Source organism: Lytechinus pictus, chromosome 19 (assembly GCF_037042905.1).
Source record: "Lytechinus pictus isolate F3 Inbred chromosome 19, Lp3.0, whole genome shotgun sequence".
Taxonomy (NCBI): Eukaryota; Metazoa; Echinodermata; class Echinoidea; order Temnopleuroida; family Toxopneustidae; genus Lytechinus; species Lytechinus pictus.
The window spans coordinates 14737931-14754349 of record NC_087263.1 but is presented as its reverse complement, the minus strand read 5'-3'; the positions used below and the strand labels follow the sequence as shown (position 1 = coordinate 14754349).

Here is a 16419-nt window from a genome sequence, read left to right as displayed (position 1 = left end):
TATATCTCTGAAAATATCAAAGGCTCTAGCCCCCAAAATTATAAGTCTTTAGTCCAGATTTGAAGGTCTCAATGTTGACAGTTTCTTACAATTCCGTAATTGCAATGGGAGAGAAATCCAAAGACGTGACGCAACCGAGAGGAAAGCTCTCCATATAGATCTATATATTTGATTCCCAAATGAAAAGAGTTAATGAAAGACTGTTTTTTACACAAACTTTGAAGTTACCCCCCCCCCCAAAAAAAAAGGGGGATATCAGGTTTGATGTTAGGACATGTGGTTCAGAACTTAGATCAATTACCAATCATTCTTACATTGGCGACGAACGTTGTGCTGGTGTGCTGCCCATGCGCTGGTGGCCCCACTATGTCTATGACGGGCAGAACTCCTGCAGGGGTCAATGACCTTTCATTGCCATCTTCATCAGCAGCTAGCAGTTGATAGGACAGAGGATAGGCACCATCATCAGCCACACAATGGTCAACTGTAAATGAGATCTAGAAAAAAGGAACGTATAGAATTTCCGTTGATATCCAATTCACAGTTTTAATCTTTCATTTTGCCTTTTACGTATTCCATACTTTAATGGATTCTTATATGTTATAACTAAAATGAAATATGTTCTTATAAAAACCAACGGCGAATCCAGCATCAACTATGACAAAGAAATGTATGGACCCATGCATTGACACGCGTAATAGAGTCACTATTGCCTCCAGACAGTTTAGCACATGAAATGCTTAGTAGGATCTGATGCTGGATACGCGCCTAAAACCAGTATATTGCTGAAAATGCCGTCCAGATTAAACAAAGATCATAAATATATAACAATCATTACAGTTAATTAACATCTTCAATTAAGACTTTTTCCAAAATAGTATTACCTCCTCAAGCTCTGTGTAATTATATCCCGTTTCAAGATGGAGTTGGCAAGACGAGACACCACTGGCTACAACCAGTTCCATCTGGCTAGAAGCGCTCTGATCAAGTTCATCAGTTGCCGTGACTACAATGACATACTTTTCTCCTGGTCGCAGAACATCTTAAAATGTTCAGATATCGTAATAACAAAAGTATAATAATACAGTATATTACAATTGAAAGCAAATTCATGTTATTCAGGTTATTGATTTTTGTTTTGTAAAAAAAAATGAATCAGGATAACAAATGTCAGAATAGAAAATAAATTCCATATCTTGGTTTCGTATTTACTTGGATAGTGGCATGTTACGTAGTTTTCAATGAATTTCAGTGCATATTATTCCTTGTGATGAAGGAGGGTTTGATTTATATTATAAGCAATGCGAACTGTTAAAAAAAAGAATTCGTTTCTCAGTTTGTCATTCTTCTTATATTTTAAATTTTCCTGAACCCAATGTTTCAATGAATTTCAGTGCGTATTATTCCTTGTGATCAAGGAGGGTTTAATTTATATTATAAGCAATGCGAACTGTAAAAAAAAAGAGTTCGATTCTAAGTTGGTCATTCTTCCAATATTTTGAATTTTCCTAAGCCCAAATTTCATTGTTGAAGTACTGATTTACGTAATAAATGGCAGGATGATACTAGTATTACATTATGTCAGTAGTAAGTATAAAGCTGACCCTTGACAGGACGACCCGGAAGAAGAATGAAGATGGCTACATCTTGCACTAAATGTGCTTTGCCCGGTGAAAGAGTGAGTGGGTGAAAGATGTGTGTGTGGGGGGGGTGTGCATGTGTTTATGCAAATTGTAACGTGAATTTTGAATAAACTAACTGGACCATAGACAGTGTGTGTGTGTGGGGGGGGGGGGAGTGTAAGGGTGTTTGTACATGTGTGTTATGAAAAGACAAAATACTGTGTGTGGGGTATGTTTGTGTGTGTTATGTGTGTGTTTGTTAGAAATTTTAAATGAATACATAAATAAATGGACCAAAGGCTGTCTAAGTCGTGTTTGTGGGTGTGTATCTGGGTGTTTTGATTAGATTTTAAATGAATGTATGAACGAATAGCCTAAAGAATGTGAGGGTGTGTGGGGGGTGTGCGTGTTTTTCCAGTCTGTTTATATGATAATGTAAATGATTATATAAATACATACAAAAAAGATTGTATGTGCTGTTCTGGGCGTTTAGGTGTCTGTATCCGTGTAGTCTAAAAATGAAGAGTTTTAATTCAGCACATAAGGAGCTGGTATAATGACTGCACCTCGGAGTGCTGATTTAGTAATTAAAATTTTAACTAGGAAATCAGCACTCCAAAGTGCAGTCACTATAAAAGCTCTGTAAGTGGTAAATAAGCTCTTCACTTTTTAGAGTGTGTGTTCGTGTGAAATTTTAAATGAATATACATGTATAAATGAATTAATGAAAGCTCAATACCTGACTCGATGTGGACCACAGACCAGGTTGACCCATCAAGAACTCTGTTGTTTGCATTCTCTGTGAAGTCCGTGTCATCCATTGCTAAGAAGTGACGAAAGATACAAGACAACACTCCAAAGATTGATTTTAACAACGATTCGGGAACCTGGGGCCCATTGCAGAAAGAGGTGCAATCAAACCTAATTCTAAAAATCAAACGCAACTTGAATTTCAACCAATCAAAAGAGGATTGGGGATTTGCGCTTGTTTTTTTTTTTTACTTGCGTTTAAACGCAGCTATTTTTTTCAACGGCCCCCAGTACTCCAAATTCGCCACAATAAGATTATAATTAAAAAAAAAATAAAAAAAAAATATTGGATTTATATAGCACCTTTTCCAGAGGATACAAAGCGCTGTTAATGGCATTAGACAAGTTAAGGTTAATGATTATCTAGGTGTGTTATAAGATGTTTTTGAAGGTGTCAAGAGCAGAGAGGTTTCGGAGAGATGGAGGGAGTTTGTTCCAAAGACAGGAGGCAAGAATAATTTAAAATGTAATTGAATATATGTATTTATCTACCAAAACGTATTCAGGTCCATATTTAGCCAATGAGGCTTTAGAATTTGACTTGAAAACGCTAATATCATCCCAAATTTAATAGTTCCTGGCGTACTCGCTTATAGTATACAGAGCAAAGCACTTTCATACCAAATAGTACACGGTGTAATACACTTATATCTAAGACTATGTGCAGTGCATTAAACTTTCCTATATCATGTTGTTTATAAGCGAAAATCATAAACATAAATCTTCATCAGTAATACATAATACACAGTGAGCATGATATAAGTGTGTGTGATTCATAAATATACAATTTCATATTTTGATATCTAATATTCAAGTAAAGTAATTTGATTTTTTAATACGCCACTTATTGTTTAAACATTGTAACAATTCAGAATTACTGTCATCGTAATCATCTTATGTATCATTTTATAGTTTATATCGTATTCCGTAAATAATGTAAGTTATAACTGCTTGTTTGAGATTTCGATTTATAAATACCATTATTAGTATTATTATTATTCAAACTTGAATATATATTTGATCGATCGTTTGCGTACCGACAATTTCACCGATGATGCTCCATGTGATATCTACAGGTCCAGTGTGGATAACGTGGGCCGTCAAGGCTAGAGGTTTGGTTGCAAGGACAGGACCATCCCCAGGTCTAGATACCAGGACCTAGAACAAAGGGTATGTTATTATGATAATTATTATTTTATCATTATCAATTATTTTCATCATTATTATTATTATATTTATTATATCATTATTATTATTATTGTTATTATTATCATTAGTATTATATAAGTTTTACAGAATATACTCCGATGATAATGACAATGTTATTTAGCAACTAGTGTAATAAGGATTTGATTACTACGATTATAGTATGTAGCTTGTATAATTTTTATGATATTATAAAGATAACGTATGTATGATAATGATCATTGTATATAACGATAATTGTATAAAGTGATAAGGAATATGGTATAATAACGATTATAACGATAATGGTATATAGCAATTATTATTGATATATACTATTTAATGATTACAACGATGACATATAGGTTCCATAAGGATTATCGTATAAAATGATCTAAACGGAATTGGCATATGCAGCGGTTATAAGGCCTATGATACATAGCGATAATGAGAGTTAAAGTGTGCACTGTAAATGGTATATACAATTATGCTTACACTTTTTCAATTTTATTTGACTTCGATTCTATTTTTTTTAATTTTGTGATCAACTAATCAATCAATCAATTAACCAACCAAGCAACCAACCAACCAACCAACCAATCAATCAATCGACTAATCAATCAATCAATTAACCAATCAATCAATCAACCAATCAATCAACCAATCAATCAACCAACCAATCAGTCAATCAACTAATCAACCAATCAATAGATCAATCGACCTAATTAATCAACCAATCAACCAACAAATCAGTCAATCAATCAAGGGTTATATAGTATTCAGCGCTCGTAACGATAAAGGTGTAGTCCCATCCATACAACTCATGATATATTACTAACCTGAGGAGGGTTGCCTGGCATAGCATACACAAAGACACTGGTCCCAGGACTCTCCTTGTACATGGTGGAGACCATGAGCGTGAACTCATATGTCTTCCCAGCGGCCATATGAGATGCATTGAACGAGATAGAAGGTGATTCTACCTGCTCGGGAGCAGGAAAGAACGACCCGTCCTCGTTTGATACACAGAGGATGTTCTCTGGAATCTGGGATGTAAGAAAATATAATGTGTTGAGAGCACGCCATTTATACTACTACTACTACTAATAATAATAATAATAATAGTAATGACAATACTAATTTATTGTAATAATGATAATAGTAATAAAAAGGTGAATAATAGAAATTATGATAATGAAAGTAGTAGTAGTAGTAGTAATAATAATTATAACAATAATAGTAATAACAATAAATGATAATAACATTAGCAGTAGAAGTAGTAGTAGTAGTTATAGTAATATTGATAGTAATGATAATAACAATATATTTTATTTATATAGATCCATTGCCCTTTACATAAGATACAAACGCATTTGAAAAAAAGAAAGAACGTTCGGAAACACATATTGGGGTTTTAAAACTTAAAACCACACAATTATGATCCTCGTATAGAAACTGTACAAAAAAATTGAATAGATTAGTTTTTAGACACTTCTTAAACGAGGTAAGCGTCTGGGAATTCATTTTCAAATTCTTTTCGCGGTCCCTCTTTTGAAATGTTGAGATTTGTTTGTACCTGAACACATCTCCATGTGAACTCTAAATGATCGTTACCACTGCGATCTGGGTCACGTGATGCGGAGCCGTCCAGCACCACCAGCCCACTGCCGATACCGATATTCCTCTCCCGACCACCGACGATCACCGCCACGGGATCGGACGAATGCGTTGTAATTGTGACGTCACTATTCGGACCGGCAGTGCCATTTGCGCCTTGAATTGCCACAGTGAAGGTGATGGAAGTGTCAGCTGTGATGAAATTAAAGGAAACCATTTTATTGTTCAGAGTATTAACACTTGCAGTCACGAACCAAAAGCACTGTATAAAACAAGATTGTATTTAAAATATACAGGCTCAATATGCGAACTAAGAAACTGCAGTTTACTATATTCACAAATTAAATAACTTTTAAAACGATATGCTACTTTTTTAACAACAACTCTTAGAGTGAGGGAAGGATAGGGGGGGGGGATATGGTGAGGGAATCTCAGCAGCCATGCCTATGTCAAATAATATAGGTATATGTATATGATTTTCAATCACAGATTCAAAGTAAAAATATATAATTGAGGATTTTTTCCACAATTTTTCATATCAAATTAACGAAATACTATACTCGGGCAAAAAGTTATATTGAAGTTCTTCTTGGTTCCTACGATCAAAGATTCTAAAGGTACCTATGAGACATGTCATGTTTTATAGATACCTCCTTCTATAACGCCGTGGTAGCCATTTTGTAGTATAAAGTGATATCCAGTAGACTAGATGATAAACTAATATAATTTCCTAATATCTATAATTCAAATAAATATGACAACATATTAAGGGTCTAGAATTTCATCTTGACCGATTGGTAAGAACGGTAAGTCTTGGTAAGTCTGAAAGCACTGGTAAGAATCTCCATGCTTTCTTTATCCCTCCGTTCTCTACCCCCTCCCCCCCCCCCCCTCTCTATACCCCATGTCTCTCTCTCTCTTTCTGTCTTTGTCTGTCTCACTCTGTCTCTCTATCTTTCTCTTACCTGGAAGAGAGAAAGCTGGTACGTAGAGGGACCGGGAGTTTTTTGTTGTCTCATCTAATATGACGTCATTATGATCCGTTGACCACGTATAATCTGTTTCTGTCGGTTCGGCTCCCTCGCAGTCGGAGTAAAATGTGACTTGGGCGTGAAGATAGAAGCTATAGTGATAATGTGATAAGGAAGGGTAAATTGAGAGGCGCATTACTTCGGTGTCGGTATACATAATGACCACGTAAAATTCGGAAATTATTACCATTATCATCATCATCATCAACTTCAATGTCATCACTATCATCATTGGGCCATAATCAGTGTCAGTGACATCATCACCATTATCGCTATCGTTGTCACCATCACCACCACCACCACCAGGATTATCATCAACCATATCATTAAAACGATCGTTACCATTGTCACCATCAACATCATCATTAGGCCCTACCACTGTCCGCGTTATCATCGTCATCATCAACATTATTATGATCACCATCATTATCATTATCATGGTCACCATCACTATCATTATCGATATAACACCCTTATCAGTACCATCATCATCATCACTATCATCCTCATCGCTATTAGCATCATCACCATCATCATTACAATCGCTGCCGCCACTACCATCACCACCATCACCACCATCATCACTTTCACCACGTCCCTCTTCATCATTATTCTGGACCTTTCGCATTTCCTAGGAGGAAACTCTGCAACGCACCAATTCCTTGGAAAATGCAAGTAAAATCACAATGGAAAGCTGAGACTGAGGCTTTTGTCGAAAGTTGATGGACCGGGACAGCATCGGAATCTCTTGACTCTGGACAACGACATATTTGCAATTGTTCTTCCGCAGCAAATCTTCGGATGATCTGCTGTCCCTGCCTCCCAACTTTCGACAAAAGCCTCGTTGTGATTTTAATACCATTTTAAAAGCAATCGATGCGTTGTAGAGAGTTTCCGCGTAGAAAAAGCGAAAAGACCCTAATTATCAATAATCACTGTCGTCATCAGCACCCTCATCATTATAACCATTATCATTCCCCCACCCCAATCATCACCATCATCATTGTCGTTATCATCATCTTGATAGAGCTAAAATGTGAAATATTATTAATAACCTTTCTGACAGCATGACCCTCCTTGGTGTAATGGCACTTGGTACGATCGTTATGTCCGGGACCATTTCGGGAGTACGGACCACATCAAGAGTCCCGACACCAGTTCCACCCAAGAAATTGGTGGCGAAGGCAGTGAAAGTATAGACCACATCCTCGGCCAGTAGATGGCTGTCAATGTCCAGCTCAGAAGTAGTTATGCCTGGATGTAAATGAGGGAAATTTAAAGCACGTACGAACCAGCAGCAGTCTTGTACAGTACCAACTTAGGTCCTCGGCTACTCAAATCTGGCCAGGTTCCCAACCCACAATCCAACATAATAATAATAATAATAATGCAGTTCTTATATAGCGCATTTTAGACCTGAAAGGACTCTCAATGCACTTTACAGAAATAAAAATTATACAACATAAGGAATTACTTAGAATAACACTTAACAACATCAACATTGATCAGTTACATACATGTATGACATAAGTATTGGGAAAGGTCTATTTGAATGCTTCATTTAAAGAGAAATATTTTAAGTTGTGATTTGAAAAGTCCAGGATTATTTTGTGATCGGAGAGTACTGGGGAGGGAATTCCAAAGGGTTGGGGCACTGTAGGAGAAGGACCTTTCGCCATGCGTCTTACTTCTTAGTCTGGGTACTTGAAGGAGTAGTCGAGTTGATGATCTAAGTTTCCTAGAGGGGGTGTATGGAGAAACAAGTTCAGAAATATATTGAGGGGCAAGACCATGGACAGCATTAAATGTTATTAGAAGGACTTTGAAGCGAATTCGTGATTTGATAAAGAGCCAGTGAAGTTCTTTGAGGATTGGGGTGATGTGGTTGTGTTTCTTGGATCTGGAGACAAGTCTTGCGGCTGAATTCTGGATTATTTGGAGCTTTGCTATATCTTTGTCCGGCGTTCCGTACAAGAGACTGTTACAGTTATCAAGAAGGGAAGACACAAAAGCATGAATGAGGATCTCAGTCACATTCTTACTAAGGTATGACCGAATCATTCCAATACGTCTCAGAGCAAATGAGGCCTTGCGACAAACAATATTTACGTGTCGGTGCATGTTCACATTCTTATAAAAAATTACACCCAGATCACATACTAAAGGGGATGGCAGAACCTGGCCAATCATTGATCAAAGGGAGAGCCTCCTGAACTCGTCTGAAAGGTGATGAAACATGAAGCAACTCCATTTTGCTGTCATTAAGTTTCAGATGATTGCTCACCATCCAGTTCCGTACTTCCTGGAGACAGATTTCCAGTCTACCTGCAACATTCTCCCTTTCCGAAGACTTTAAGGAGACGATAAGTTGTGTGTCGTCAGCGTAAATCATTGTAGAGAAACCATGTGCCTGAATGATGTCCTGAACTGGCGTAGTGTAGCAGATAAAGAGAATCGGACCGATTACCGATCCTTGAGGCACGCCCCACCGCAGTGGTGTTGAATCTGAGGTGTTGTCTTGAATGCGCACTGAACAGTTCTGAACAGTTAAACGGTATAGGCTTGTAATATAGACCCACTTGAAGGATAACACACTCATACGCTACTCAGGATATTCATACCGCAATAAGCATGTTACCAAGGAGCAAAGCAAGTACGTTTCCTCTGAAAACAGTTTAGTGTCTCCATTCAAACAACATTAAAGGCAAAATTATTCTCTATATTATTCATAGTTTCCCCAACAGATACATTTCAAGACTTGCTATTTATAATTATTTTTAAGTAAACGGTCTCACTCGATTTAAATGACGACGGCTGAACTATTCAAGTTCTCCCTATTTCGCTCTTTTGCTCTTCATTTACATTGTTCTTCTCCCATTTCCCCCTTGGTCATGGAACATATGGGTGGGACGGTGCTCCTTAAGCCCCCCACCCCCATCTGTACGCCTGTTATAAGCCAGTTCGTAGTTCCACTCTGCGCATGATCAGAGGAAGGTCATTGGTACTATAGTGACATGGTGATTTAAAATCTAATGAGATAAGCACCAACTTTGATGTCTTGATTATTCATATATTCTTTTGAATTGTGTTCTTCATTTACATCCACAATAAACCACACTGCGTCCACGAACGACTGGTATTTCACAGTTTGACAAGTACATTGTACAGCACGCATTCAAAGTAGAAATGCAACAAATACCTTAGAGTGTTCATTTGAGTGCTATTTTAGTCACCTGGACTATTCAATTTCGTCATCCAGCTATGTGGGGCATGCTTATGTAATATCTTGCTTTGAAATTTGTCTATCATAATGAAAGAAATTAAAGGTCATTTGACAAAAATTGTCCATGAAGTAACTACGAACTGGTCTATTATTAACCCCTCTTTTAAATGAAAACTCATTCCAGGTATCACTGTGTTATCAGACCAACCGGAATAATCAGAGTGGCAATAGTATGAAATCATTGTTATCACATTTCTCAATGATGTTCAGTTGTCACACCTTGATATTTTAGCCAGCATAAGTATGCCGACGTACTGTAGTATGGCAAACCGTTTTCTCCTTTAATTCCATTTTGTTTCAATATTAACTAGTCTAATCTTGATATCATAAAAAATCATTGAAAATAGCAACACACACTATCAAGAATCCAAGTTCTTTATAGAATAATTGCTTGTGTGGCTAGCTAAATGAATTTAAGAAATCATTTTAATGAACACTGCTACAGCCTACGTATGTTGGCATGCGCTGGCTAACATGTTCGGGTGTGGGAGCCCCCTTTTGTCTAAAACAAGGACTAATTACCATTTACGGCCTCGGTTAGATTATCACTATCTGCTGGACTAACCGTCCACATGTACGTGAAGCTCCGGCTAGCACCGCCAATGGTTTCCCGGGCAGATATACAGACATTCCCGCAGCTACTGACCGTACTGGCACCACGAAGAACCACGCCCACTAGAGTAGAAATCCCCTCTGATACGGTGATGTCGGTCTCCTCCGCTGCGCTCGGGTACTCGCCGATGCCGTATATGACGCCCTCACGTACGGTGAGAGTCTCACCTGGATCAGCGAAAGATATTGTCAAAAGTAGTAACACTGCATGTCACTATTACATTTTCCTGACACCTATCCCTTTCCTAATGAAATCGAGCATGAAATAAAAGCGTAAAATTTATTACCAGAAAATGTTTAATCTTTGGTTTCATGATTTGGGACCCTAATTATTTACTTTATTTACGAGTCTAATAGCTGAGCTCCGTCAAATTTATTTCATTAAACACCACCACCACCACACTGTTAGAAGAAACAGAAAATTTTACAGAAGAAAAATTTTAAAACAGATTTTAAATAAAAAAAATAACCAAATCATTATGTAAAACTGTTATAACAGGATAGATTTCTTACATTTTTTTACAATGTTACAGAACAGGTCTGTTCTAAAAAAAAGGGGGAAAAGTTTATTACAATAAATTTGTAAGGTTACATACACCAAATACCAATTTTCTGTAATTTTACACAAATGCATGTAACATTACACGGTGCAGTAAGAATACAGGTATTCTCTGCTGCAGGAATTGTGTGTGTTTTTTTAAAGTAGAAATACCATAACCACAATTACTTCCTATATCATCACCATCATTATCACATTTCTTATCAGTTTATTTTCCCTCCTCATTATCAGCAGTATCACCATCATCACCATCACCACCACTATCATCATCATCATCATCGTCATTATCATAATCCTCATCATCAACACCACCACCGCCACCAGCACCACTATCATATAGAAGAGTATTTAAAATAATGGTGCACCTGGTTCGATGAGATTGTCTCCTTGACCAAGCATGATCTCCAGCATCTCATGGTTCCTGGTCAGGTAGCATCGGCTTCCCTCTCCTAGAAGGTTTCTGCTCTCAGCCATGTCAGTGGGCATCGCGCCATTTTCGCCGCCTTCTTCAGCTTCGATCGTCGCTACGAAGATGGCATCGCAGTCGGGTAGGATGTTGTCTTTGATTGAGACTTCCGTGGGAAACTCGAGAATGAGGACGTTTCCTTCGAAAAGACAAAAGAGACATGGTCAATTATGTGGATATAGAGACATGGTTTGGGCCTTCAACGACTTGCGCCATTTTCGTTCGCAGAAGGGCTGGGAGTGTCGGGGAGGGTGCTCCTTTTCCCCAAGAAATAGAATGGTTAAGACAAGGTTTAGGTTCAAGTTATTATGATCATCTACATAATCTTCATTTCCAAATTAAATTTCTACTTCCACCACCACAACCGATACATCTACTTAAAACCACCATGAACGTCTTTATTGTAATCATCGTAATCATATTAATCATCATAATCATCAGAATCATTGTGATTATATCCATAAATATCATCACCATTAACATTACCGTTATCGTTATCATCGTCATCATCATCGTCGTCATAATCATTATCATCATCTTCCTCCTCCTCGTTATCATCTTCTTTATCATCATCAACAAAATTATTTCCAGAGCATCATCAGCATAAACTATCATCCCCAAAATCTTCCTCATTTCCATCATCATCGTTTTCACTGTCATCATAAATCATCATCATCATTACCATCATCATCTTCACTACCACTACCGTCACCATCATCACCATGATCAGCCATGATCATTATTATCAGGATCATCATCACCACCACCCCACCATCACCATCATCATCACCATTATCACCACAATCAGCACCATCATCGTCATCACCACCATCGTCACCATCATCATCACCATCGCCACCACCACCATCATCGTCATCACCACCATCGTTACCATCATCATCCTCAGTTTACCTGTTGGTTTGAAAGAAAGTGTAGCCATGTCAAGCTGAGGAGGGGGATCGTAAAAAGTTATGGCGTAGTATCCGGACCCGGTGGTAGGCAGTAGGTCAATCCCATTGAACGATGGAGCAACCATGACCTGGACAGATTCAGATGGGGCTTCAAGGTCAAAGGTCAAAGTCGTGTCACCTTCAAAGAATCCCATTGCAGGTGCCATATCTTCATCACCTGAAAAAAAATTCAAGATTAAGTTAAGGTAGTGTCCATTGCTTGTTTTTAATTTAATAATATGTTTTATATATCTTATATTGTAATAAAGGTTTATTTCCAAACTTGACATGAATTACATGCTTTATTTGTATTTGTAAATACTTTATTTCATGTATGCCCCAACCAATGTGGATAACCTCTCCATTTATGATACAGCGACCAAGATGATGATGGTTATGATGATGTCTAAGATATTATTATCCTAATTTTTTTTAACCATATTTATTATTATTATCATCATCATCATCATCGTCTTCATCATCATCCTCATCATCATCCTCATCATCAGTAGTAGTAGTAGTAGTAGTAGTAGTAAGTAGAAGTAGTAGTAATGGTAGTAGTAGTAGAAGTGGTTGTAGTAAGTATAGTAGTATAGTAGCAGTAGTAGTAGTAGTAGTAGTAGTAGTAGTAGTAGTAGTAGTAGAAGTAGTAGTAAAACGGACTGTAATGAAGCTGACTTACCGTACAGAAAGACAAGATAAGGATCGAGATCAAATTCTTTGGCCTGGGTGAAATCCAATTCATCCGCAGCAGTGAATCTTAGTACATAGTTTGGCGTCGAGCCGAGAAGAAAAACATCCTCAGAAACGTTATCAACTGTGATTGCTGTAAGTACATCATCCAAAAACATATATGATTATAGAAATAGTAGGTCTATTTCTTAAAGCTTTAAGAGTATAAGGCTTTACCAAGCATCACACAGTGTATAATGATATGCAATATTTATCTAGTATAGCGCTAGCGCTAAATTAATGTTTCTACATACTATTATCCCGGTCTCAGCACGGCTACTCTTATCGGGCGCTCGATCATTCAAGGAATTCCTTCCTACCTGGTATCCATTTACTACACCTGGATATAGAGTGTCAAATGTAGATAAACGCCTTGTCAAAGGATACTAGTGCTGCGGTGGGATTCGAACCCCGGACCTTGTGGTTCAAAGTCGGAAGACTTACTCACCGAGCCAAAACGCCTCTATTACCTGCATTACCAGCACCATAAGTGGGCATGATGTCATAAAATACCTCGCAAATCTCAATGATGACGTTTTTCAGAAGTCGACTTTGCCAGATGACCTATGTCGCCATGTTGACTTTAAAAGTTAGTAAGTCAACATGGTAAATCTATAGGAAGGGAAAACCTCCTGACATTTCATTAAGAAATCACCTTAAAGCCTATGGAAATAACTGAAACTCGACGAAAATGGTGAGGGATATTTTTCCTTGGAAAATTGGTTTAATTTCGTCTTAATAACTTTACAAGTCGGCATGTCGACATGAGGTATGATATTTCGTACAAAGAGGTACAGAAGTTGATTAAGATAATTTATGTCGACATACATGTCGACAAAGAATATCCCTATGGCAAGAGGGATATGGTCACAGTACTTTGAAGGATCGTATTATGTTTCCTGATTTGCAATACATGTAAGTTCAGATTGATCAATAGATGTAGGCCCCTGATTGAGGACGGAGGGAGTCCGATACCCCCTCCCCTCTTTTTTTTATTTCTTCTGAGATTCCTTCCTTTTTCTGGATTTAAAAAAAAATTGGATCTACTACTGACTGAGTGGGAGGTAAACTTACGTGTGAATACTTTCAGGTTATCCCCATGCATTACAGGCGTAGTATCGAACAACACAGTGAAGGAGTATGAACCTACAATAAGGAAAGAAAGGCATGTCCATCAATCAATCGTAATGAATAAGTAATCATTAGAAATCTATTATAATGTTTCGCCGATGATATTTAAACTATCGAAAAAAATGTTTTAAACATGTTTGTTAACAAGCTATTTGGTTTGTTCGTTTCAAAGATTGTATTTGTCATGAAATATTTAGTTTAAATATAAGAATCCTACTGATGACCTTTGCACAAAGAACTCTATTTGATCGTAACTCAAAATCAAACTTATTTCCCCACCAATCAATAGCGCGTACAATGGGGATTGCGTTTGCTACGTTTCAAAGCAACCCCTTGTGCCGGGCCCTTTTTTAAGAAATGGTCACCACTCACCTTCAGCATTACCATCAATCGATGAATCATCGTCATCATCATTATCATCACCGTCGTCATCTTTATCATTATAATCATCATCATTACCATCATTATCATCATCATCATCATTGCTAGCATCATTTTTATCAGCATCATCGTCATCATTATCATCGCCATTATCATTATCATCATCCCCAGGGCCCGATCCCCACCACCACCACCACCATCATCATCATTACCAGCATCATCATCATTCTTATCAGCATCATCATCATCGTCATAATAGTCATTATCATCATCATCATCATTACCACCATCATCATTACTAGCATCATCATAATCATCACCAATATCATCAACACCACAGCCACCTTAAAAATGCATTGTCGTCATCGACATCATTGTCATCATTACCATTATCATCAGCATCATCCTTATCAGCATCATCATCACTACTACTATCATCATCATCATAATCATCATCGTCATCACCACCACCACCATTAATACCACCATCACCACAATCATCATCTTCATCATCAGTATCAGCATCATCATTACCACCACAACCACTTTCAACGCCACCATTAACTTTCTCCTCCTCCGCCTCACCATAATCATAACCACGACCGCCATTTATTTATTTATTTATCTATCTATCTAAAAATCTTTACACAGGATAATATATAATAATAGATAGATAATATATACACTGTCACAACATCACAACTAAAACCATCATTATGACCACCACTACTACCACCACCACCGCCGCCACCACCACCACCACCATCACCATCATCATCATTATTTCTGATCATCAATTCCTACCAGGCTCTAAGTTAGCCCGACAGTATCCCATCGATGGGTCCATAACCTTCATGGTTGCATTGAATTCCTCGGAGTCGGATACCCGGGTGTATAGACAGACGGGTGTCGGATCCTGGTGAAACCCGGCTCCATGCACCGTTATCTAGGAGGAAATACAGTAAAATAAGATTGCAAAATTTTAAAATGAAGGATGTTAAATGTTCTCTTTTCTCTTGACTTTTATTTCTACAACATAAATATGATGTGAGTGTTTTGATCGAGATATTCGTCGCCGTATCCTGGGGGCCGTTTCATATAGCTGATCGTAAGTTAAGGCGACTGGTGATCATTTCTTGTGGTAAATTATATAAACCATTAAATGTTCATTGGTGATTATTTAGAGCGTTAGAAAGGTTCACTAGTCGTTCTTAAAGTCGCTCTTAACTTACTAACATATTTATAAAACACCCACCGGGGCAATAATTGTCATTGGCAAAATGGGGCTCAGGAGTTTTTAAACAAAGCAATGACGTACAGACAGTGGGGGCCTAAGGGGCCCATGGATACCTAAAACAATTCACAACCAAGAAAAAAGAAACGGAAAGTTAAGGAATATGAGTGAAATATGAAACAATGTTCTGACTATTAATGAAAAATCCATAAAATGTATTTTTGTGCTCGCTTGCTTGCAACTCTCTTTAAGTTTTGCCCCATACGCCATGTCTGGCCCCACAATTTGTTCTGCTTTATACGCTTCTGCCACAATCAACCGTGTAAAAAAAATGTCGGGTATATCCAATGGTTACATCGTTTTTATACCGTATAACGAACTGCGCAGTGATATAAGCCTAACGAGAGCGAATCTGACCAATCAGAAGCTTTGTTACTAATTGCTCATCTTACATAGTTACAAAGATATATATCTTACGTTGTAATCCATGTTTTCAGGTACAGCTGACGGCTTTATGGTCACAACGATCATGCAGTCAGTATGATTCCCCGCACATATATCACAGTTGTCAAAAACAGCACCACTGAAGAAAATAAAGTAATTATCAAATTAAGACATACAATTACAACAAATGATTGATACACAATTATAACAAGTGGAATACCTCTGGCGGTCTCACCTGCAGCAGTGCTGACTTTGAAAACTACTATAACTCGCACAAGATGTTCAGTGATATTTGGTTACTCTTATGTACACGTTTTATGAACTAGACCAATACACTTACAGAGATATAATGGTAATTCGAC

The 16419-nt window shown here is 37.6% G+C and overlaps 1 protein-coding gene across 2 annotated transcripts in view; it reads right to left on the bottom strand.

The window, feature by feature from the left end:
- LOC129282804 (uncharacterized) overlaps window positions 1-16419 on the bottom strand; it is a 45348-nt gene that overhangs the window by 12623 nt on the left and 16306 nt on the right. For both annotated transcript variants that reach the window (XM_064113913.1, XM_064113914.1), the window contains exons 6-20: window positions 16091-16196; window positions 15184-15325; window positions 13942-14013; window positions 12818-12961; window positions 12098-12313; window positions 11085-11324; window positions 10071-10328; window positions 7321-7519; window positions 6200-6357; window positions 5194-5426; window positions 4457-4663; window positions 3470-3590; window positions 2362-2445; window positions 885-1042; window positions 315-497 (exon numbers count right to left, since the gene is read on the bottom strand). In XM_064113913.1, coding sequence (XP_063969983.1) covers window positions 315-497; window positions 885-1042; window positions 2362-2445; window positions 3470-3590; window positions 4457-4663; window positions 5194-5426; window positions 6200-6357; window positions 7321-7519; window positions 10071-10328; window positions 11085-11324; window positions 12098-12313; window positions 12818-12961; window positions 13942-14013; window positions 15184-15325; window positions 16091-16196 — 2521 coding nt within the window. The remainder of the gene's footprint in view (window positions 1-314; window positions 498-884; window positions 1043-2361; window positions 2446-3469; window positions 3591-4456; window positions 4664-5193; window positions 5427-6199; window positions 6358-7320; window positions 7520-10070; window positions 10329-11084; window positions 11325-12097; window positions 12314-12817; window positions 12962-13941; window positions 14014-15183; window positions 15326-16090; window positions 16197-16419) is intronic.